The sequence below is a fragment of the Carettochelys insculpta genome, chromosome 1 (genome assembly GCF_033958435.1).
Source record: "Carettochelys insculpta isolate YL-2023 chromosome 1, ASM3395843v1, whole genome shotgun sequence".
In the NCBI taxonomy this organism is placed as follows: Eukaryota; Metazoa; Chordata; order Testudines; family Carettochelyidae; genus Carettochelys; species Carettochelys insculpta.
Window position 1 is genome coordinate 233,897,435 of NC_134137.1, and position 22,994 is coordinate 233,920,428.

A 22,994-nucleotide genomic window follows, 5' to 3' on the forward strand; every position below is an offset into this window, starting at 1 on the left:
GTTCTTTCAAAGGTGGGGTTTACTTTCAAAAGAGCCATGTCCACGCTGCTTTTCTTCTTTTGAAAGAAGAATATGCAAAATGAGGCACCAGTTATGTAAATCAGTGCCTCATTTGCATGCCTCCTCTGCAGGAGGAATGCAAGTGTAGACGCAGCCATGTCGATGTAACCCCACAGAACCAGATAGGAGAAAGGGAATGCGGAAGTGGGGCGCTTATTTCTAAGTTGCCCCCTTCTACACTGTCAATCTGCAATTCGAAGTCTGTTCACGCCCCTGCCATTACGCTAATGAGGTGCTGAATATGCACATTAGCACCTCATTAGCCTGCTCCCAATTGCCTCATTGCCGCCCGCCCCCCCCGGACGGGAGAACGGTAGTGTAGCCGCAGCCTGAGAGTCCAGGCGAGTCACCAACGGTTCCAGGCTCATAGTCCGTTGGAACGGAACACGGGCGGGCTGCGGCTCGCGCTGGTGCCAGTCAGGCGGGAACGCGCCCAAGCCGCCCCCACCCTAGAGCTGGGCCGGGGCTGCAGCGTGTCCGGGTGGGTGAAACCCCGCACCCCGCGCGGAGCGGTCCCCGCGGGAGCCGGCGCCAGGTCGCTCTGCGGCGCGGCGCGGCCCCTTTAAATGCTAATGAGGCCGCGCCAGGCTCGGGCCGGCCCCCGCTGACTACACGAAGAACTTCGGCGGGGCCATTTTGGGGGCAGTAAGACCCAGCAGCGCGGAGCCGAGCGCGAGCCACAGACCCAGCGACGCGCAGGCACGCGGCCCCACCGCCCGCCCGGAGAGACGCCATGAGCGAGGCGACGCCGAGCAGCCCCGCACCCCCCACCGGCGCCCCCGCCCCCGCCGCGCCGGCCTCCCCGACCCTGGACGCCCAAGCCAAGAGCCCTGCCAGCGCCTGCGCCCCGGCGAGCGGAGACGCGCCCCCCGCCCCTGGCAGCGGCGGCAGCAGCAGCAGCTCGGCCCCGGGCGCCGCCGCAGACACAGAGAAGAAAGTTCTGGGTGAGGCCCGGCCGGGGACGCGCTTGGGGGGCGCGCCCGGGAGCAGGGGGCGGCCCCTGCCCTGTCCAGTGTGACGGGAGCGTCCCGCCCCCGGACCTGCGCCGATCCGGATCGTAAGAGGGCTCCATGTAAACAAGGCGCGCGGGCCCCTGAGCGGCGCAGCCCTGGCCGCGGGGCCCGCTCCTGAGGTGCGGGGCGGCCGGTTCCCCTTGCGCCGCACCCGCGCTGTTCGGGGGCTGCAGGGTTTGCCCCGTGCCTGTGGTGTGGGGCGGGGTTTGCAGTGGTGCAGCTTGTTGGTCGGGATCTTGGAGAGACGCATTGGGTGAGGCAATAACTTACTGCACCAACTTCGGCAGGTGAGAGACGCTTTGAGCTCCCCAGACCTGAAGAAGAGCTCTGTGCGGCTTGGAAGCGCGTCTCCTTCTCCAGCGGCCTTTGGTCCAGTGAAAGACGTGGCCTCAGCTCCCTCCCGCTTATGATTAATGCTCAACGTGTGGACTAGTGACAGAGAGGCAGCCCTGTTAGTCTGTACTCTAACAAAACAAACCAGCAGCCATGCAGCACTTTAGAGACGAAAAACATAATTTATTAGGTGATGAGCTATTCTGCCCTAGGAAGCTTGTCATGTATTATATTATTAGTCTTTAGTGTGGTACCTGAATACTCAACATGTGTTTGCTAATGGAGATAGATGAGTGTAAAGGGAGTTTTCACATAGGAAGGGGAGGAAAAGAGCCTGGTGTTGGGAAACCAGCAGCTGGAGCTCCTCATTGCTCTTGGGAAGACAGTGGTTGTCCCAGTCAGAATACCAGGTGGAATCAGAGGTAGCCTTTTGAGGATGCAGGCCCCATTTCACTAGACTCACTGGAATCTGACACGGATTGTTGACTTGTTTGTAAATGAATTTCTTAGGGATTTCTGCATGCCTTATATGAAGGGTGGAGATTCCCTAGCATCTTTACCAGCTTCCCTAGGGAGGAGGCACTTGGCTTGGAGGAAGGGATTTTTGACAGGTATTAGATGTGGTAGTGCCAGGCAGGGTGAGATAAGTTAGTCATGCTGGAATGGTGAGGGTAAGTGACATTAAAGACTGGTCAGTGGGTTGGGGCTTTGATTTGCAGTATTGTGGTTTTATTTTAGTAATACTGTGCTGGATGCATTTTGGAGAAATCAGTACAGCATGGAGGTATATCAGCAGTGTTCTGGGGGTATTTTAGCCATACTCGGAGTAATTGTAGCATGATTGTTCAGTATTCTGGAGTACAGCTACTGACAGCATTGGATTAAGGTTCTTTTGCAAAATATTGTGCTGGGCAAAGGTGCTCTGAAACAAAAATTCCAGACCCAGCCTCAAACTTTATGCAAGGTTAGGTTTTCAACTGGACTTTGTGGCTAAAATATCTGAGGGTATTTCAGCAGTTATTTTTTCTGGAGTACTGCCAATGTTGCTGTCTATTCCAATTTCTAGATGGATAGGTTAGCTTGTAGGATTACTTAAAAAGTAGTTTAGGAACTGCACTTTCACGTATACTTGCATCTTCTCCAAAAATAATAATAATACCCAGTGGCAAAAAGTATTTGGTGTGAAATTACTCTTGTATCATGAGACTGTGTTCATTGAAAGACTAGGTTCACAGCCTGTAAATCCCTTCAGCTGAACAGTTAAATGGAAGAAGAGAGAATTTCCTAGTCTCTGATGACAGGATAAGGTAGGGAAAGGGTCTTTCTGTTCACAGGGACTGAGGCATTTGAATAAGCTTCCCAATCCCAAGGGAAGTATTTAATATATTATGATTACGGGAGCAGATTAGAAAAGATGTTCTTTGGAATGAAGGCAAATAGAGTGAGAATCCAAGGAGGATAACGTTATTGTGCATTTTTCCCACTTCTCTTGCTGTCTGATTCACAAAGAGCAATTTGATGCCCACCAGTAGCCATGTATAGACTATGAGGAAGTAGTGGATAATGTGTAATTTTAAACACAGCCTTACTAGTTCCATTGGTGTAGCTTGAGACTCTTATTTTCAGGATCATCGTTCCCAGCCCCGTGATGGGTGATACCCAACTTTCGCTTATATTCTCAGCCTGCGAGGTAATTCGTTCTTTTTACTGGAGCTTTGGAATACAGTTATGATCAATCTTGTCCTAACTGAAAAGCCAACTTGAACTTTTACTGCTCATTTTTCCCCTTATAAGAGTGATAAAATCTTAAATTTGGTCTGCTGTCAAAACACTGCTGTTGGCTGCAAACCAGCCTTAACTGCTAGGTTTTGTTTGTGTGGTATGTTTTTTGCACTGGTTGAAAACGATCTCTTGAGCAAGTCTTTTATTTACCTTTGTGTTTTTCAGTCTTCTATGTTAATAGTTCTGCAAATATGTATGCTTAGTTTCTGAACAAAAGGAAGCATAATGCCATTGGAGGGCTTTTAGAACAACGGCAGGGCGTATCTGATGGACATAACAGAAAAGTTAGTTACCCACCAACTGTTGCAGGCTCTTAAGAAAAATGAATACTCATTTCTGAAATTCCGTGGGAAAGTGGGTCAAACTAAGGAAATTGCTGGTTTGTCTATTCCAGATTGGTTCTGGATGAAGGTCTTTCCAGCTGATATTTCAATGGGTTGATGGAAATCAAGATGATTGGCTTAATTCAGTTCTTTAGTGGAACAAGTATGCCCATCACAAAACTCACCTCCATTATTGGCATTTACTGATCCCCATTTTGTCGGACAAACTGTAAAGGCCAGGGTACTGAATTTTCAGCCCTAGAAAATGATCTGTCTCTGTGGTGGGGATAAGATGCAACTATATGGATAATGACAACTTCTGTAGTTACATTAGATTAAAAAAAAGTAGTCTAGACTATCAGGCTTAAAGGTTGTCTATCACTACGTGCCTAGGATTAGGTAGATGTGTTCTCTGGTGGCAGTTTATTCCAGAAGTGTTCAAGTCCCTCTTCAATATTGTCATAAAGCAGACTCTGCTATATTAGGCTTCCAGGGCAGTTTTGACAGCAGGAATCTGGCTGTGTGCCAGGCTGACTGCAAGACCCCAGTCTTGGTTCCCAGCAGTGAAGCTCTCAGCTCTGCAGTCAACAGTGGGAAAATTGCAGGAAAGACTAATGGATTTTGTTACTACAAATCATACGCTCTTTTTTGCAGTCTTCAGTTTTCTGGTAGTCCTCCTACAATTCATGAATGGCCCATTTTAGGGTTTGTTGTGCTCTCTTCCGAAATGTGAAGTACTGGCTTTGGCCTCTTGGTGGAGCGGGGTGGAGATGGATGGATATTCAATGGCTCCTTGCTATGCTCTGGTATTGATACCTGTGTTCCGATGGTTCTACAGGTTGTACCTCCCTCATCCGGCACCCTTGGGATCTGACTGGTCCTGAATGAGCGAATTTGTTGAATAAAGGGAGGTTTCCCTGCTCCCCTAGTTTGCTGCCCCTCCCCACTGGTGGCTCTGTGCACACTGGCTTCTCTGCCTCTCTCTCTCTCACACACCCTCCCTCCCTCTTGCCCGCCCGCTCTCACGGCCAGGCTTCTAGCTGTGGCTGGTTATTGCCCCAGAGCACCACGGTCAGAATATCCTCAGGGCCAAAGACTCTCTGGTCCAGTGGATCTTGCTGGACCAAAGAATGCTGGTTTTGGCAGGTGGACCTTGTAGTTAAGGGTTTTGGCCAGCTTCTCTGTCCTGCTCCCATTCTTGTTCTTTAAAGAAGGTATATTTAGTACAAATAAGTTCAATGTTAGAAATGAATGAATTTCACAAAGTGAATGTTAAAAATATTAGCAAACTTAATTTTATTATTTTTACATATCTTTGTATATTATATCTGGCTAACATTTTTGGGTGGGGAAACGTTCCATGCTATGGGATCGGGTGAAACCTGTTTTTTCAAGACTATATAATAAGGTCTGCATGATAGAGGGCAATTAGGGACTATTATCAGACTCTTTTAAATCAAGAGTGTGGAATTTTAGGGCTTGGAATCATGCTGCATCCTCACTAACTGTGGGACAGCGTTATCATGGAATATACCACAAACCAAGAGGATAGAAACTAGTGATGCCAGAAAAGAGCTGTCAGGTCTGTCACCTACATTCTGCATGATGCTGCCTGAAGTTTTCAGTGGACCCAGCAAAATACCGTATTTAGATGTCCCCAGCAGAGGGCCTTTTACCACCTGCCCTAAGAAGATTATTCCAGAGGCTGGAAACATTCTCTGATGTCTTTTGGAAAGGCTCATTCTTTGCTCATTTTTACTCTTTTATCCCTAGTTACAGATTCTCTTGGTTTTCCCTTAACAGCTTTTCTTTTACCCTAACTCTCATGTTTTATCAATAAAAATATACAGTGCTTTTTTTTGTGTGGATACCTGCTGGTATTGAGGACCAGCACCTTGGTGGGGTTGGGGGCCAGCTGACTATTGGCTCTTCTTTTTCCAAAAAAACCCACTGCAAATATAACCATACCTTCTCCTTTACCAGCTTTTATCAGTAAAATGGAGGACCTCTAATCAAATAGCGTGAGAATCATCTGTGGGTCTCTGATGTTTTCCTGTTTAGCGCTACTGCCATGTTTGCTTTTTGGTAGATGGATACTCTAATAGTTTAAACACAACTGAGTGGTGGCACAGTGTGGCAGCTGGATTCTCTGCTTGTATGTCCTGCATTTTGCCACAGCCCATGCTCAAGCTAGGAATCTCACTTGAAGCTTAGTAGGCAGCAGTTTAATTGTAGAAATGAAAAAAGTATCTGAGAGATGACAGACACAATCTACTGTTATGAGAATAGGGACGAAAATCAGAAAATCTGGTTCCATTTTTAAACTCCTCGACTACTGACTTGCAGTATGACTTCAGACAATTGTTCACCCTCAGTCTACAATCCACATCTGTAAAATGGGACAACTCATTTGTCCCCACCTAGGTCAAATAAACTGGTAGACTCAAAAAGGGCTATGAAAGGGCAAAGTATTATAAGGGAGCCTTCTGTTGACTATAATAGGGCTGTGCAACATGTTGACCTATCCCAAACACTTCAGTACATTATTTGCAGGTATAAAGGAAGGGAGTCACGCATCTGTCACATTTGATGCAGGAAGCTACTGCTCTTTTACTAGAGGGTCACTTACACTCATTTACCTTAATTTTCAGCCACTAAAGTTCTTGGCACTGTCAAGTGGTTCAACGTCAGGAATGGATATGGCTTTATCAACAGGTATGTTTATTATTATTGATTAAATTTGTGCAGAACCAGAATTGACATTCTTAGTGGATTTATTAAGTTCTGAGCTTGCAAATTCAGGCAAAAAAAATCTCACATGGTGAGAGGGTTTTTCTGAGATTTTTAGTATTTTCTGACCCTGCTTGGGTTCAGAATACTACAAGACCAGTCTGTGATGCAGCATTTTAGGTCTGACAGCCTGATGCCCGTTAAGAGTGTCAACTAAAATGAGATCATTGGATGTGTCAGGCAGCTATTGAATCTTTCCAAATCTGTATGGTGTGGTGGTGGAACAGACTTGAGCTTTGGAGAAAGTTTTAGTAATGGGGTTCTTATTCTTGGTCCAAAGAGGTTCACTCATCGCAATTCCAGTCACCACTAAAATTTCAGTGTTCTATTTTATGTTTACAGATGGGCACAGACCGTGCAGGTTCTCCTGAAACCCTGCCCCATGTCCTGGACTCATGCAGAGTCGCATGTCCCCCAACCCATACAGGGGTGTTTTGCGCTTGTCTGGGGCATTCAGAGATCCTGCTGTAGCCTCACGTTGCCCCTGCTGGTGGTGAGTGCTGCTCAATAACCTCTGCTGCTGGCCCCACGATTGCAGCTGCCCTCCACTGCCTTCCCAGCATTCCTCTGGGGTGCTGATACTGGGGGCTCCACTACTGGCCTCACAGCTGAGACTAGTCTTGGCCACTGGCCCTGGGACCCAGCAGGAGCAGCCCTGCACATGCGGGGCTTCTGCGCCCTCCCTGAATACCAGCTGCTGATTCCAGCTGGAAAGAGCAGTGAGGGATGAGAAGATGGCTACAGAAGGTGCAGCTCAATACCCCAACTCTAACAATTATTCCAGTGCCATTATTGGTGGGAGGGTGCACATCAGCCTCCAGCCCCCACCTGTAGTTAATATCTCGATCCTCTTCCCAGAGCCAGCACCTCAAATCCCTGACCCCCCCCCCCCACAGAACAGGCACCCCATATCCCCTGCTGTACTCCAAGCACCTGCTCCATTCATCGTTGTCCCCAATCCCTAGTTCTGAGCTCCCTCCCAGAATCAGCACCCTGATCTTCTGAACCCCAGCCCGGTGAAAGTGACTGAGGATGAGGGACAGCACATAATGGATGGGCATGTGTGGAGGGGGCAGGCATGGAGAAGGTGTGGGGGCTCAGGGAAAGGACAGAGTATATCTGGGGTTCCCTTTAAAATTCAGGAAGTGATCATGGACGTAAAAAGGTTGGAGACCTGACAGTTCAGTGTTATGACTCTTACAGTTGCCAGTGTCACGTGCTTTAGAAGAGGGAGGAAGAAATCCTGTAGTAACCATATATGGAATAATCACAGTTTACAGGGAAATTTCTAATCTCTGTTAGTGCTTGACTTATGCCTTGAAATACAAAAGTTTAAGAACAAAAACTCCTTTCTCCTTATTTAGGGTGATAGAATTGTATAGTTGGAAGATGGGGTAGGAGAGAGGTCCTCAGATTTTGTTTGTCTGCTTAGCACCTTTTTGTAAACAACAGAATTACCTTCAAGTATCTGAATGAATAGGAGTGTCTTTTTTTTTTTGGCAGCTTCTCCATCTGTGTGCATGCGCTAGATAGATGTTAGTCTGTATTACATGCAGAATCCTGTATTGGTTGGAGGATTGTCTAGACAATCTAATAAAGCCACCCCCACATCCTCCTTTTCTTTCTTTTGTATGTAGCCCCCCCCCCGCCCCCGTCCTACCCCATGAGTATTCCTAGTCCTTCCTCTCCTGAGTTGTTTTGGGTTTCAGTGTAAGGGGAGCTCTGCTAACAGCTGTGCCCAGCACTGTTGACCATCTCACTTGATCTCTGGGATAAATACTGGGAGCTTGAGTTGCAGGGCTGGTGGGGGCAGGGGATGAGAGAGAGAGAGAGAGAGAATATAATAGGCAGCCAGACTATGTCAGAGTAAACCTTGGATGTCTGCCCACAGATTACAGGGTGGTCCCTGGGGAAGGTGGAAAATCCCTTGCTGTCAGAGAAACAATTCACAGCCAAGTGGGATGGAGGGAGAGGTTTGTATTGCACATGGAATCCCGGAGGGTGTAGCCCTTCAGAGACTCCAGGAGGGGTATTTCCAGGCTCTATTCCTCCTTAAAATGGGCATGTGGGCTGATGAGTTAAACTGTAAGAACTATTTCCAGAAAAGCTACAAGCCTAAATAATCAAATGTCCTGTGATTATATTCGTGTCTCTTCATGCTTTTTCCACAGAAATGACACAAAGGAAGATGTATTTGTTCATCAGGTGAGCGAGAGGCATGGACTGTCTTTTCATACATTTTTACAGTGTGTAAAACTTGTTGCCATGTGCTGTGTGTAACCACAACAACCATTCTTGTCCATACAACTTCCTGCTTCAGAATACTTGAAGGGGACATCCTGAATTTCTCTAGCTGTTCTTGCTGGTTGTGTCTACACGGCCCCTCCCTCTTGGAAGACTCTGTCTACAAAAGTGTTCCTGTAATCTGCCCTTTTGGAAGGGGCATGAAAATACAGTGGATGGAAAATGCTAATGAAGCACAGATATGAATATTCAGCACCTGATTTGCATAGTAGCAGCCCCATACCGCATTGAAAGTGCTGCTTTTGATGTGCAAAGTAGTCATGTAGAGAGGGTTCTGTTGAAAGGAAGCCCCACTTTTGGAAACACCCTTCTTCCTAATTCTTTTCAGGAAGAAGGGCACTTTTGAAAGTGGGACTTCCTTTCAAAGGAACCCTGTCTACACGGCTAGTTTGCATTTCAACAGCAGCACTTTCAGTGCAGCAGGTGGCTGCCATTATGCAAACGAGGAGCTGAATGTTTATATTGGTGCCTCATTAGCATTTTCAGTTGGCTGTATTTTCATGTCCCTTCTGAAAGGAAGGGGTAGTGTAGATGCAGCCATTATGTTTAATTAAAGGTCTTGTTCTACTCTGAGCTCTCCCAGCTTCCTCTGTTTATTAGTGTTACAGGTTCCCCTGTCTGTCTTTCAGTTCCTTCTATCTTGTTTTGCCCACTGTGGTTTGGAAAAGGACCTTTTTCCTGCCTAACCCCTTCCCATTCCCGTCATCTCTTTTCTAAATTGGAAAGTCCAATTCCTTTTATTCTTTCCTCATATGGAAGTTGTACCATACCCCAGTCATAATCTCTTTTTTTTTTTTTAATGGGTTGACCAGAACTGCACACAGTGTTCAAGGAGGGGGTGTGCTGTGTTCTTATGAACACATTACAAATGGTGAGCTAAATACAGTTGTGTCACATTTCTGTGCACCAGGTTGCATGGCTGTAACCAGGAATAGTATTTAGTCTTGTAATACATTTAGGATAATTTCATCCACCATTGGAATGTGTTTTGCTTCTTGGATGAAGCATGGATATTTTTTTTTTTTTTAACATTGCACAGTAACATGATAGGACAGGATCATCCTATGATATATGAATAACTTAGCCAAATAGGCTTCGGTTTGGAGAAGGATATAATGTTTAGGATTTCAACTGTTGAGTGCCCAGTGTATCTTAATTTGCAATGCTCTCACCTCTGGCTGTGTCTACACTACAGTGATCTGTTGAATGTAGTCACTGTGGGAAGAGATCTTCCGACAACTTCTGTAGACAGAGTTTGTCCACACACAAAAGTGTATTAGAAAAGCAATCTGCTCTGTCAACAGAGAGTGGCCGGACTGCCTGGCCCTCTCTTGACAGAATGGCTGACCGGAAGCACAGCAGACAGTGTTGCCTGGTGACCTGGAACCCTCTTCTGTCAACAGAGGGGCCCCCTCCAGAGTCCATATAGCTTTTTTGTCAAAAGAAACTGTTGACTATAGACGTAGACTCTGAAATTGAAGGGCTGAGCCAGTCTTGGTTTCACGCCAGTTGTTGGTACTGCAGAGCAAAAGGGGTAGGATTGCTGCTATTGTCTTTTGGAAAAGACCTTTTTGCCTGTTTATATTAGGTTTTAGAGTCCAGGGAATGTCTTAAGTTCTTTCATCAGGGTTCACTGTGAACTGTTCGTTTCACTTGTGAATTAGTTGAAAATCAGTGTTTGCCTCTGCACAGAATAGCCCCTAAATCTGTCCACATAAAATGGATTTCTAAGTGAAGGATAAAAAGATTTTGTGGATAGCTTCAAATGTGGTGTTTAGGATTGCAGTCTGTTTTTCCTCAGTCACCAGAGTGACTGAGCACCGTATAGATTTGAGTTATTTTGTACTTACTCTATCCCTGTGATATAGGTAAATGGTATTATTTTCTTCTTTTGACAAACAGGAGTGGGCAACGAGACCCTGAACTGAATTAAATGATATGGCCACAGTTACACATGAGTCTGCATCACAGCAGGAACTGGACCCAAATCTCCAGAGTCAAGTCCAGTGCTAGTATCAAATTTGCCTAGCTTTGTTCTAAAATATATCCTGGTTTGATTGTGATACCTAACTCTTATTTATGGCACCTTTTCATGGGAATATCTCAAAGCGCTTGTCAACATGTTTAGGTATACTCGTATCTAATCCTGCCTCAGCCATCTTCCTGTGCTTAGATGATCTCTTGATGGCTCTTCCAACGATCTGTATTTCTATGATGCTGCTTCAGTTAAAATATTTTGTACAAGTTGGATTGAATTCAGTAGATGTAGGCCCACTAATTTATCAAGGAGCCTTTTAGCGGATGTGGTCTGAACTTTGATAGTGGAGCAGAGCCCAAAATAAGAAGTTGTGCACAGTTTCAGATTTTGGTGCAAACTTCTTAGACAGCTTTCTGCATTCTGTTTGACACTTGAGTACAATTGGCTATGGGGGTTGAGAGATGCACAGTTAATAGAAGTCTTGTCAAGTGCTTTGTGATCTTCATATGTCATCCATTAGGAGAGTACTGCTAAACTCCCTTTTGCTGATCTCCATTGGCTGAACATTCATATTTTCCTGCACTCATACCCTTACACAGAGAAATTTACACAGGTGAAGAGTTGCACAGAAACAGCAGAGGTAGTCAACACACACTGGTCCAGAGTGTCTGGCTGCAGTTCTGAGTCCAGGGTGATGAGCTGATTGTATGACTTTCTTGTCAGCCTGCTTGCTTTCTTGTCAGTGTAGCATTCAGGAGCAGTCAGTACTTTCTATCCTGGGGAGACAGGGAGCGGGGCCCTGGCCACCTCTTGCCTCTCCAGCAAACCTAGACTAACTCATGAAGAGAAGCGATGGCAAGAAGCAGAAAACAAAACAAAAACCCTGTAGTTTTGCACCCATCTTTTATATGCTTCAGTGCAGTGCCAGTGCTCCAGGATGCACACATGGTCATGTTTCATCACCACTGGCCCAGAGTTCTTTCAGACCATGAGTCATCAGCTAACAGTGGATGGGACTTTGATCTTCTTTTAATGGGGCCTCTTCCTCTTTCTTGGCTGTATTCTTTTGCAGGGCTCAGCTCATATTCTCTGGCCTTCCAGGTGCTGCTGGCAGCTGGTTATCTAAACAGGCTTGCTTCAGGGACTGATTCCATTGTGTACACACCCACATTCACACTTTTCTCACTCAAGCAAACGAAAGCTCCTTTCAGAGAAAAAAATCAGCTCAGGAAGCAAAACACAAGCATGTAGAACAAAGCTACTTCTACAACATAAAGCTAATGTTACAAAGCTTACAGAAAGTTACAAGACTTTAAAGCCAGCAATAACTGAAAGTTCCAGAACTTACGTTTGCATTATACTGGACTTAGCAGAGTCTTTATACAGCAGAAACCAGCAGAATGTGGCAAGCCTGCGCACGGGCAACAGTAAACAAAATGTTGTGTGGGCTGCACTTGGAACCCTGACGGGGCACAGGTTGCCTGTGGCTGCTCTAGGGTCAAATATGCCTTCCATTATGTGAGGAAGTAGCACCACAGCTTTAAGAGCATTTTTCACAGATGTCACGGAACTCTTTGAACTATATGGGGAGGAATTACTAATGTTGATGCCAGTGGGGTCGTAGGGATAGGCTAGTGCATAAGGGGTGAGCTAGGACTTGGGAAACCTTGGTTTGGTTCCTGGCTTAACAGCAGTCTTCCTGTGTGACCTGGGACAAGTAACTTTTTTTTCTGCCTGTTGCCTCTGTTCCATGACTAAAAATGAGAATAATACCTCTCACTACACTGTTGGAAGTAGAGAGTATGCTCTGTTATGGGTTGTGATGCTGAAATACTAAGATGCTCAGGTTCATTTAAATTGGTAGCTAGTGCCCTTACTCAGTGAGGCTGAGACCACATATGAGTAGTCTGAGATTGAGTAGAAACAAGGGTAGCTGCTATTGTATCTCCTTGTAGCCGGTCAGTAACTCGCCATCACAGGAACTGCTCTAGGAGAATCTGTTTTCTTTTGTATTTCATCTGTTTTTTGATCAAGACAGTTACGCCTCCTCTTTTATTTATTTATTTTTTAAAGACAGCAATCAAAAGGAACAACCCACGGAAATACCTGCGCAGTGTTGGTGATGGAGAGACTGTAGAATTTGATGTGGTCGAGGGAGAGAAGGTGAGAGAATCTGAGAGCTGGATAACGACCTATGTAGCCTCCTTTAGTCCTTTGCCACTTTTCTTCCAGGAGGCTTGGGTGTAGTATCATTCCTCTTTGTACATCCTCCAATGCCCTATCCAGTCAAAAGGAACTTCTGCCATTTCTGTTGGGAGAATATTGCCCTGTAGAATCTTTCCAAAATGTATTGGGATCTCCACACTGAAATTCTGCATCTTTAATTTCATCCCAGTGCTCCTGTGTGCTCTAAAATCTTCTTACTTGACCAGATTATTTTTTTTAATAAGGAGCCTTTAGGTCTGTGCATGCGCATTTTGTATCCTGCTGAATGAATAATGCCCTCCTTGGTAATTATACCTTTCAAATACTTGCAGATTCATGTTTCCTATTAATTGTCATTTAGCTAATGTGTAGATATTCAGAGTTTTTTTGATTTGTGGTGTTTGCGTGGCTTTTTTAAAATGATCCTCATAATTCAGTTTTTCTTGCCTTGGATTGTTTTGCTGCAAAATCCTCTGAATGCCCTGTAGTTTGAGTGTCTTCCTAGTATTTCATTGAAAATACCTTTCCTGCTTCAGAGGAATAGAAAATGATCTGTGCCAATGAAATATGTGCTATTTGGAGGGAAGAAAATCACCTTGTTTTAATTCTGTAGTTACGGAAAAAGGTGTTTTGATTCCACCATCTTGCTTCCTTTTTCTGGGTCTGTCCACCTTCCACTGGTGGTGGTTCTTCTACGTGATTTGCATGACCTTCTTTCTGTTTTTTGTCTCAGGGTGCAGAAGCAGCCAATGTCACTGGTCCAGATGGTGTCCCTGTGGAAGGCAGCCGTTATGCTGCAGACAGGCGCCGTTACCGACGTGGCTATTATGGCAGACGCCGTGGACCACCTCGTAATGTAAGCTGGATTCACTTTAGCTTGGCACTCCCACTTCAACTCCAGATCCTGAGATTAGCTGCATAAGGAGGGAATTCCAAGTTAAGCACGAGGTCATGATGAACAAATCCAGCTGAACATGGAGGCAAGGATTGTTTTCCTCCAGATGATGCGGGAGGGTAGCCACGCCACTGTCCTCTACCAGTATTATGTTTCTACCATATTGGAGCTGAAACAGTACATTCAACCGCTTTGAGATTTTCTTAAGACCTTTTTGCAGTCTCTAGGATATTAAAAGTGGGGATTTAGTTGTGAAAGTATTTTTCCCCCTTTTTAAAAATTTGCCTCTGTTTGCACTGAAGTGCTCACTCTGTTCTCTTTCCTTTTTGGTTCCATCTACATAGTCCTAAAAGGTAATGGAATAAATATTTGCTTTCCTTGCTCCATACAGGGGCCATGTTAGGCCCCTATCTTGGCAAGAGCTTCAGGCAGTTCACCTTTTGCCGACTGGTTATGCCAGAGTCTGAGGCCCTTGTCTGGTGCCTGCAATGCATAAAACTCATTCAGTAAATTTTAGGCGTGGGCAAAAATATTTGATGGGGGGGCCACTCCCAGATTTCAGGAAGTGGTCAAGGGCTGCACTTTTCTGTGGAGTAGGTGCGGGGTTCAGTGGAGGTTGGGTACAGAGGGGCGCTTAGGGTAGGACACAGAGGCGCAGAATAGAGCGTGGAGTCTGAGAGGGAGTTTGGGTGAAGGAGCATGTTGTGACCTATGGGAGGGTATTGGAGTGCATGGTATGGGAGGAAGTATGGCTGCAGGAAGGATTCTGACCTGGGGGAGAGATGTAGGAGTGGGTACAGGGTCTGAGAGGGAGTTGACTGCGAGGAGGTGGGTGCAGAGCATTTGGGTGGTGACCTGGAACGGGGCATTGCGGTGTAGAGTCTGGGAGGGGGCATTTGTTCATAAGAGGATTCTGGCCTGGGGGAGGGGTATAGGAGTGAGTGCAGGGCCTGGGAAGTGTGTCAGGGTACAGTGCTAGAGGCAGGCTCTGTCCAGGAGATGTTTATCTATTAAGTTACTGGCTAGCAGCGTTCTCAGGGCAGGTCAGCAGCCCCAGCCCACTGACTGACCCATGTGGCTCTATGTGTTGGAGGGAAGGCTAAGGTTTTGAGTGCTGCCGCCAGTTCCAGCAAAATCTCTGAGTACCCATGTGAGCCGATGCCCAGGTGCCAGCTAAGGGTCTGGTGGGGCAAAGGGGGTGATGCTACGCTAAGCAGCCAGGGCAGGCTGGGTTCTTTGGTTTGTGTTTAGTTTGGGTACAGCAGCAAGAGGAAAATTACACTTAGAGAGGCTTTAACAGTTACTTTTTATTTATACAAAGATGGAAACAATTTAACTAAGACAAGTGATTGAAGTACCACAATTGTGAATTTTTGTTTATAACTTTACTAACAGTTAATAGGAAACCGCTGGCAGCGATTTTACAACAGAAGCAGCTGCCGCGTGTAAAAGGGGGTTTTAAACTGACCGCTCACTTTATGAATGAAACCAAGATGGCCGCCGAGTGAGTGACAGAATAATGATTTTTCTCGTGGTTACTAATGTTTACAGAAGGTAATTGCTGACCACAGCTTGCCAATTAAGGTAAGGTAAGGACCCCCTGTGGTCTGATAGATAAGATAATGATTTTCTACAGTTTTATGTAAAAGATGGTGGAGGATCGCAGCATTCTAATAGATCAAAGGGGTAAACGCCGTTTTTAAAGATAAGGTAAGGGCTTCCCTCGTTTTGAGTGACAGGCTAATGGTTTTTAGCAGTTATAGCCCAAAACAGCTAGTACCTGTGGTTTTTAAAGGGGAAACAACACAATTTAACTTTAGAAAAAGTTTTAGACAAACTAGCTAGCTTAAACTAATACAAGTAATGTGTACACAAGAAAGGCAAATTGCAGGTGTGATTTTCACCCTGCCTCTTAGACCTGGTGGAACCAGAGTCTTTCCCTCAATTCCTATAGGAAAGAAGTGTAATACAGGTGTAATTCTTACCCCTGCCTCCTAGATCCAATGTGACCTAGAATCTTTCTCTCAATCCCTCAGGAAGAAGTAGATACGAACCAGGCGTCCCCAGTCTTGGGAGTTAATTCCAGACCTGACCAGCAGGTGTAGGTGATTGAAACTCAAAGGGGGGGTGGTCTGCCAAGCCCCTTTATACTCCTTTTGTCACGTACGCTTCTTCCTGGTCTCAAGTGGCCAATTGGGAGGAATATTTTGAACCCCGGGTTTCCCAGGGAAGGTGCAAGGCTCAATTCGCACCTGTGAATTGTGGACAATTGGGCACCTTTGGAGGTGATGGGCGGGGGTTCCCCATTCTTCCTGGGGAAGTGATCAAGGCGTGTCAATCACCCAGATCAGCCAGAAGGGTGGCCATTAGCTAGCCCATTCACTGTCCGGTTTTTGTGTATAGTAGAGAGACTGGGCGAGGCAGCACACCTGCGTTACCAGGACATCAAAGGCTACCTGTCTCCCCTGCTTGTTTCTCTCTCTCTGTCTCTCCCAGTGGCGGGGGAGAGGAAGAAAAGGCCAAGGGGGGGCGGGGGTTCATGTCTGGCTACAACCCATTGTCCAGAAACCATCCAAAGGGAGCTGAGGAGTTGTGCTGCTGTGCCCTGCCCCCAACAGAATCTCTCATATCCTGTTTGTTGGGGGAAATGCAACACAGTTTCTCAGCTCTCTTTAGCCAGCACCTAAAGCTCTCCACCCTTCGCACTTGGAGCAGGCTGCAGGTGGGATTAAAAGGCATGCAGGACTGTATCTTGCCAGATCATGCAGTAAAGCATAGTACAAAGTGCTATAGGAGTTTAACATGAGCTGGAGCCAAAAGTCTAAGCCTGACAGATCTGCTAAGGGTATTCAGAACATCTTCTGTGCTGAGGTTCTCTGACATAGGATCCAAAATACATACCTGGAAGACCTGAGGCTGGAACAACTTTCTATCATGGGCTGAAGATAAGAATTTCCTTGGCTCTCTATTGGGTTCAAATTCATCACTGGTGCAGTCTTAATTTTACAGTGGTATTATCTGCCAAATATATCTGCACCAACTGCTAAAGTCTCAAGCCTTGGCAATGATACAAGAGGCAGCAACAACAAAGAAAAAGGAAGCCACATCCATCTCCTTAATACCTTCTACTCTATGAAGGTCTTGAAGTCTCTCATGGTATTGCTGTTGTCTGTTCTCCATGCTACTCAGACCTGGAGTAGTTGATTTAGATTGGACTGGTTTAAGTGGTAGTGATGTCTATTGACATTTTTGTGTCTGAGTTGGCAGTCCACTGTCAGAGCAAGTAGCAAGGCAACTTGACTAATTTAAGCTTTTTGCTTCTTAAACTCTGTGCCTGTACTGATTTCTCTGGTGTTACCCCCCCCCCCAAAGAAGTTCTGGATTATCTTCAGCACCTTCTAAGAATAACCTGGAGGATCTCTTGACCCTAACCTTAAGACTATAGTGGTCTTCCCTCACCCCAGATCAAGATATCCTGGATCAATACCTTCCATGTCCATCTTCAACTTACGTGGTCCTGCATACAGGGATTTATGAAAGCCTTGCCGGAAGTTGAGGCCAATCTCTGCACTGGTACCAGCTCCCTTTTGCTGCCCTATCTTTCCTCTGCACCGGTGCCTTCCCAAGCATCTGTTCCTCATCTGCAGCTGACGTGGATACCAGTAAGAGACACCTGAGACCTATCCACATCTGTGGAATAGGATGAGACCTCTTCAGGGGAAACATTCAAGTCCCTTTGTACGCACTTACGGTTGGTATCTTTTCAGAAGAACAAATTGGTGCTTTGTGTTTCCCTTCTTATTAAGGTATTGTTTCAGTAACTAGTGGGGAAAACGGCAATTATTCTCTAACTGCAAATGGTGGGGTTATAGCACCAAAGATACCATATTATAGGTGCAGATCAGGGAGAAGCTTATGCAGTCTGCTGCTCTGGCCTAGGCTATTTGCATCTGTCTGGTCTCATATCTAAGGCTATGACTACACTATAGTTACTACTTAGGGTTACGTTTGTATCCTGAAATAGCAACTCTGGGGCTAAACATCATATTTGAAATAGCAGGGCTATTTCAAGGTGTGGTATTCCCATTCAGGTACCCCTTGCTGTGGGAGCGGTAGCGAAAACTTCAAAACAGTCACTTATTTCGAACTTCAATGCAGTATGGACAGCACCAAGTTCGAAATAAGTTAACTTGAAAGCAGATGGAGTGTCTCTGAAGCCAGGTGAAGGACGTCAGTTATAGTGTTTCTTGGCAAACTCCATGCTGTTAACTGAAAGAGAGGAAAGAAGGATTAGTAATGTGTGAATTCTACCCTAATAGGATGTAAGATGGATGTTTCGGCTGATAGTCCTGCTTGTCTGCCTCACTAGGACTTTCGGTGGCCAAGTGTTAAGCCATATGTCTGATTCTAGACTTTTGGCCTGAGGAACAGAAGAAAAGACCTAGAACACTGGTGCTAAGGGTCATGTGCTAGCTGTGCGCTCCCTAAAAACAGCATGTGATGCACAGATGTGTAAGAACAGGTGGCCATAGGAGTGTACTCTTTTGAGGGTTGTGCTTCTTTAATGACAAAACAGACAATATTGAGACCTCTTTTTTTCCCCTCTGTTAGCATTTCTCTTTCTCAGCTTGGAGGATTCTGCCTTTTCTACTTCTAAGTCAGGTTTCCTCACAACACAAAATCTTGCAACCCCAAGGTGATATGAGCTTCCTCCTAAACTTGCTACTGGCAAATGACCTCAGCAGTACAGGGTCATGTTTCCTTACCACATGGCCCAAAATAATGGCCTCTAACCAAAAGTTTTGCAAAGGGTTGTTGAGCACTGGGCACTGATTTACATCATGTCTCCCTATCATTTGAACCTAATCTTTATGTCTACAGTATCTGGTATAGGATTACTTCCAATTGCTGGGTACTGGGCATTCAGTGACTCAGTTCTTCATTGTGTCACTTCTTTCTTCAGGGACCCATAATCCATTTCTGAGCTGTAAGGGAGTTAGCACAAAAATGTGAAGGAGGATAGTGTTTTTTTTTTTAATTATTCTTTCCCAGTCCCTGAGAAGAAGGATGGCCTGAAACCCACTGTGAATCTCAGCAACCTCAACAAGTGAATAAAAACATTTGCATTCAGGATGCTCACGATAGGGATGTGGGACATTTATTGCTTCCTTAAGACACCTGCTTTTATGAGAGCATTTGTATGCTGCATTCATTTCTGTTCTGTATGGGGACAAGACACTCAAATCCTTCCTTTCCGCTTGTCACAGTCATGTGAGTGTTTACAAAGTACTTTTTAATGGATATTGAACTCCTCAGACACAAAGCAATATCTGTTTTACCCATATCTGGTTGACTGGTTCCTAGCAGCCAACTCAATAGGATTTTTTCCTTAACAATTTTGTACATGTGCAGGCTCTTCCAGTCTTCAGGATTGTGGATTAACCGGGAAAACACTCTTTTGTGCAGATTAAAGGATCACCATTTACTAAGTGGTGCTGAAAGCTAGTTGGAGCCAGGATAGTACCTATTGCTTCCTGCCTCTAGCACAGTTTCCTCCCAGTGCCTTTGATCTTGACCTAAGGTGTGTTTTGCCAAGACCATAAAATACATGGCATATGCAACGTGTGGGATTAGAGAATGTCTCAGTGTGCCCATCTAGTAGGTAAATAGAACAGTGTATCCATTATAAAAACAGGATAGTGTAGTGGCCCTGAAAACCCTTCAGTCTTCCCTTATAGCAACAGTATTTAATGGGAGGCTAGAGGGTAGCAAACATGTAGATGTTTTAAAGGCTTAGTTCCACAAGTTACCATCTGCTATTCATAAGGTCTATAAACTGCATATCTTGTACCTTGTAAACTGGCTGAAACTATAGCTAAATCTTCCAGATGTTTTGTTGTGGGGTCTATAAACTACAACTCTTGCAAAGACAGACAGATTAGTGTAATACTATTAGCATTCTTTGGCTTTGTCAGTGAAGCAGTGGATAAAGTAGAACTAGTTAATTCATTTACAATTTCAAATATCTCTGAGGAAATCTCTTAAAAGACACTGTTGAAGATCTGAAGTATCATGGGATGATTGGCAAAGTATTGCCATTGATCAGAAACTGGCTAGGAGAAAAAAGACAGAATAGAATGGTCAACTGTCGTCATGTCAAAAGGTTGTGCAGTAACTTGAGATTCTGTACTGGGTCTAGAGTTTAAAAATGGAAAGGGCAGTGAAGTGTCAAGATTTGCAGCTAACAGTTATTTTAGGTTAGTCAGACTTGACTTGACCAAGCCAAATGAATGGGCAACATGAGAGCAAATGTTCATTTAATTACCATACACAAGAAAAGTGCTTGGACACAGTTGTAGACGGCAATGGGTGAAGCTGACATCAAAGGAAAACAAGATGCATACAATGCCGTAATGGTGGTATGCTTTCATCTGGAATTATGGTTGCTCTGGCCCTAGCCACCCTTTCCTTCCTCCCCCTCCTTCAATTAAAATCAAGAGGTATAGAGTTAGAACTAGAGCCTGCAGCTGTGATGCAGTAGCATAAAATGTTGTCCTTTGAAGAGGAGAGAGCATGGAGCGGGTTTGGAATCGAGCAGAGAGGTAAGGGTTCGAAGGCAGCTGGAGGCAGAAGGCAGTGCTGCAGCACAAGGGGGACTTGCCAGAGGAAGCTAGCTGGCTGAAGCAGAAGGTGCAAGAAGCCTGGCCGTGAGGAGCATGTGATCATATGAATGGGGATGGTTGACCACTGGGATATTGACCAAGGGAAAACAGTTTGAGCACTTTCAGAAATGACTGTGACTCTTCATGTTGAGAAATTACTGTTCACAAGTGGACCTCTAGAAAAGAGATGCTGCTGTTGGACTCTCAAAGTAAAGGAACATTGCAAGCCTAGCAGAGGTGAAATTAGGATAATCTGAGGTGAAGCTGGGCTTTACAGTCAGGGAGAGGAGGAGCTGATTCTCTCTTGAGGTGACACTGTGTTGATAAACTACTTTTGTTATGATGATAACTTCAGTTTATTTTCCTACAACCCTCGCTTTCGAAGACTTCATAGATGGCTGAAGAACTAGTAGAATTATGGCACCCAGGCTTCAGTCTCCTGTGGAACTGAGTGTGGAAAGGTTTTTGTTTTGATGAGTGTCTGTAAGCACTAACACTCTTGTAGAGTCTGCTAAATCCATTAGTATGCAAAATCCATTTCTACGCACTCTTCTGAAGTCAGTGGAGTTAAAATGGCATAAATATGACATAACATGAGAATCAAGGTGTGAACTGCTTGTCAGGAGAAAAAAATCCAAGAGTGATGAAAAATGCAGAAAGCTAATTTCTATAATTGAGTGCTATGAAGCTACCACTCCACTGATCTTTTGTAGTAGTGCTCTGGCAAAACAACAGGGAAGACATTGGCTGGTTTGAAAACCTAAAAAAGGTTAAAATCCGCTTTGGAGAAACAAGAACAATTTCTTTATGCCTCTATAACAAAAGAAAAAGGAGATGGTTTTTGCATGTCACTTCTAGATTATGGGGGACAGGTAGTAAGTGCTTTTGAAGGCGACTTCTGGAAGTAGGAATGAATGTTTAGATGGTCAAGTCTTTGGCTTGAGTGTACAGGATAGAACTCATTCCTTATGGTAATATTGGTGTCTTGTATGTGACTGTATGGTCAACAGTGTACAAGACACAAGTAAACAGACAACATCACTATGCTAGGAGACCTAGATGAAGGTTCTCTTACACAAATTAGCTTTATTTCTTTGTCATTTAGTATCATGGTGTCACACAAATTCTTATCAAGGCCTGAATCTAGTCAACTTGAACTAAAGTCTTGGATTCCATGTCACAGTAGTGCTCAAATTAGGAATTCTGCAGAAGTTGCATTTAAATAAGAAGGGGGTAGGATTTTACTGAATCAGAGAAAATGAAAGCTCAGTAACTGTGGTATCTGTTAGTTTGCACCTCTCAAATCCAGGATTCTCTCATCCGGCAGGACCATGGATGTTCTAGGACCAGAGGGTACTGGGAGTAGCAGCAGCCTGTGGCTGGAGCCAAAGCCTCCACATGCCCATGGCAGCATGGGGCCGGGAGCCAGACCCGGACCTCTTGCCTGTCTCTTGGCTGCATGGGGCCAAAGCTCCTGTCTTCCCACAGCAGCACGCTGTCAGGGGCCAGAGCAGGAGCCTCCACCTGCCCTGAGGCAATGTGGGGTTGAAGCCCTCTGGCAGTCCCAGGGAGCATGAGGTTGGGGCTGGCGTTCCCTGGGAGCATGAGGCTAGGGTCCAGAGTCCCAGGAGCATGGGCTGCCTGGTGGTGGACCTCTGCTTGTCTGACAAATTGTCTTGTTGGGGACCCTGCAGGTCTTGACCATGCTGGACTGTGGAGGTGCAACCTGGTATTTATTTTGGTATTCAGTTCACAATTTTTATACTGGCCTTAAATTTTCTCCCTTCTGTAAGTTACAAGAGTTTTAAATAAATTGTATTGTGGAAGTTGTACCAGGAAAGATGGAAACTTTGGCAGATAAATAGGCTGTTCTTGGATATGATTGCAGTGTCAAAGGCATGGAGAAATGGTTTGGGATTGTGGTCCTGTATAGTGCTGGAAAATATTACTATAATGGTCAGTTGACATATCAGTAGCACTGCGACACTGTCATAGTGAAGGTTGAGTTAACTCTCTGTGTACGTGACTGGGGCTAGATAATGATTTCCAGGTTGGTCTGCAGGTATGGATACCACTGCATTATTTTGCATCTGGCTCATGTTTGGGAGGCTCCCACAGCCACAGGAGCTGGAAATATTTGAAGCCTGAATTTTGAAGCAGTAGTAGGCATCCTTCAGTCTGCATAGACTATGGATCGCACCCTTTATAGTTTCAATTGAGGACTTCATTTACAGCATCTACTGTGACTATGAAGACCCACACGAGAGTGACAGTCTTTGCTGCATCTCTTGCATATGTGGTGGGTGTCTGGCAAGTCCTTAGTGTGCTTTTTGTGCGCTTGCTTCTCCTCTGCTAGCTGTCTGATCCTCATCTCGCCCTTCTGAAGAACCTTGTGTAACCTCTGCCTCCATCTGCTGCGGTCGTCTGCTAGTTCTTCCCAGTTGTCCAGCTCGATGTCTACCCCTGAGGTCTCTCTTGCAGACATCTTTGTAGTGCAACTGAGGGCGTCCAGGAGGTCTTTTGCCAGAGGCTAGCTCACCATAAAGGATGTCTTTTGGAATCCTTCCATCATTCATCCTGTGGACGTGGCCAAGCCAGCGGAGCCGCCGCTGCCTGAGGAGGGTGTGCATGGTTGGGATTTCCAGCTTG

At 45.4% G+C, this 22,994-nt stretch overlaps 1 protein-coding gene across 1 annotated transcript in view; it reads left to right on the forward strand.

The window, feature by feature from the left end:
- Positions 1–674: 674 nt before the first annotated feature.
- Positions 675–22,994, forward strand: part of YBX3 (Y-box binding protein 3) — a 47,766-nt gene continuing 25,446 nt past the window's right edge. The window contains exons 1-5 of the mRNA XM_075002189.1: positions 675–1,004; positions 6,163–6,226; positions 8,473–8,506; positions 12,657–12,746; positions 13,522–13,644. Coding sequence (XP_074858290.1) covers positions 794–1,004; positions 6,163–6,226; positions 8,473–8,506; positions 12,657–12,746; positions 13,522–13,644 — 522 coding nt within the window. The 5' untranslated portion in view covers positions 675–793. The remainder of the gene's footprint in view (positions 1,005–6,162; positions 6,227–8,472; positions 8,507–12,656; positions 12,747–13,521; positions 13,645–22,994) is intronic.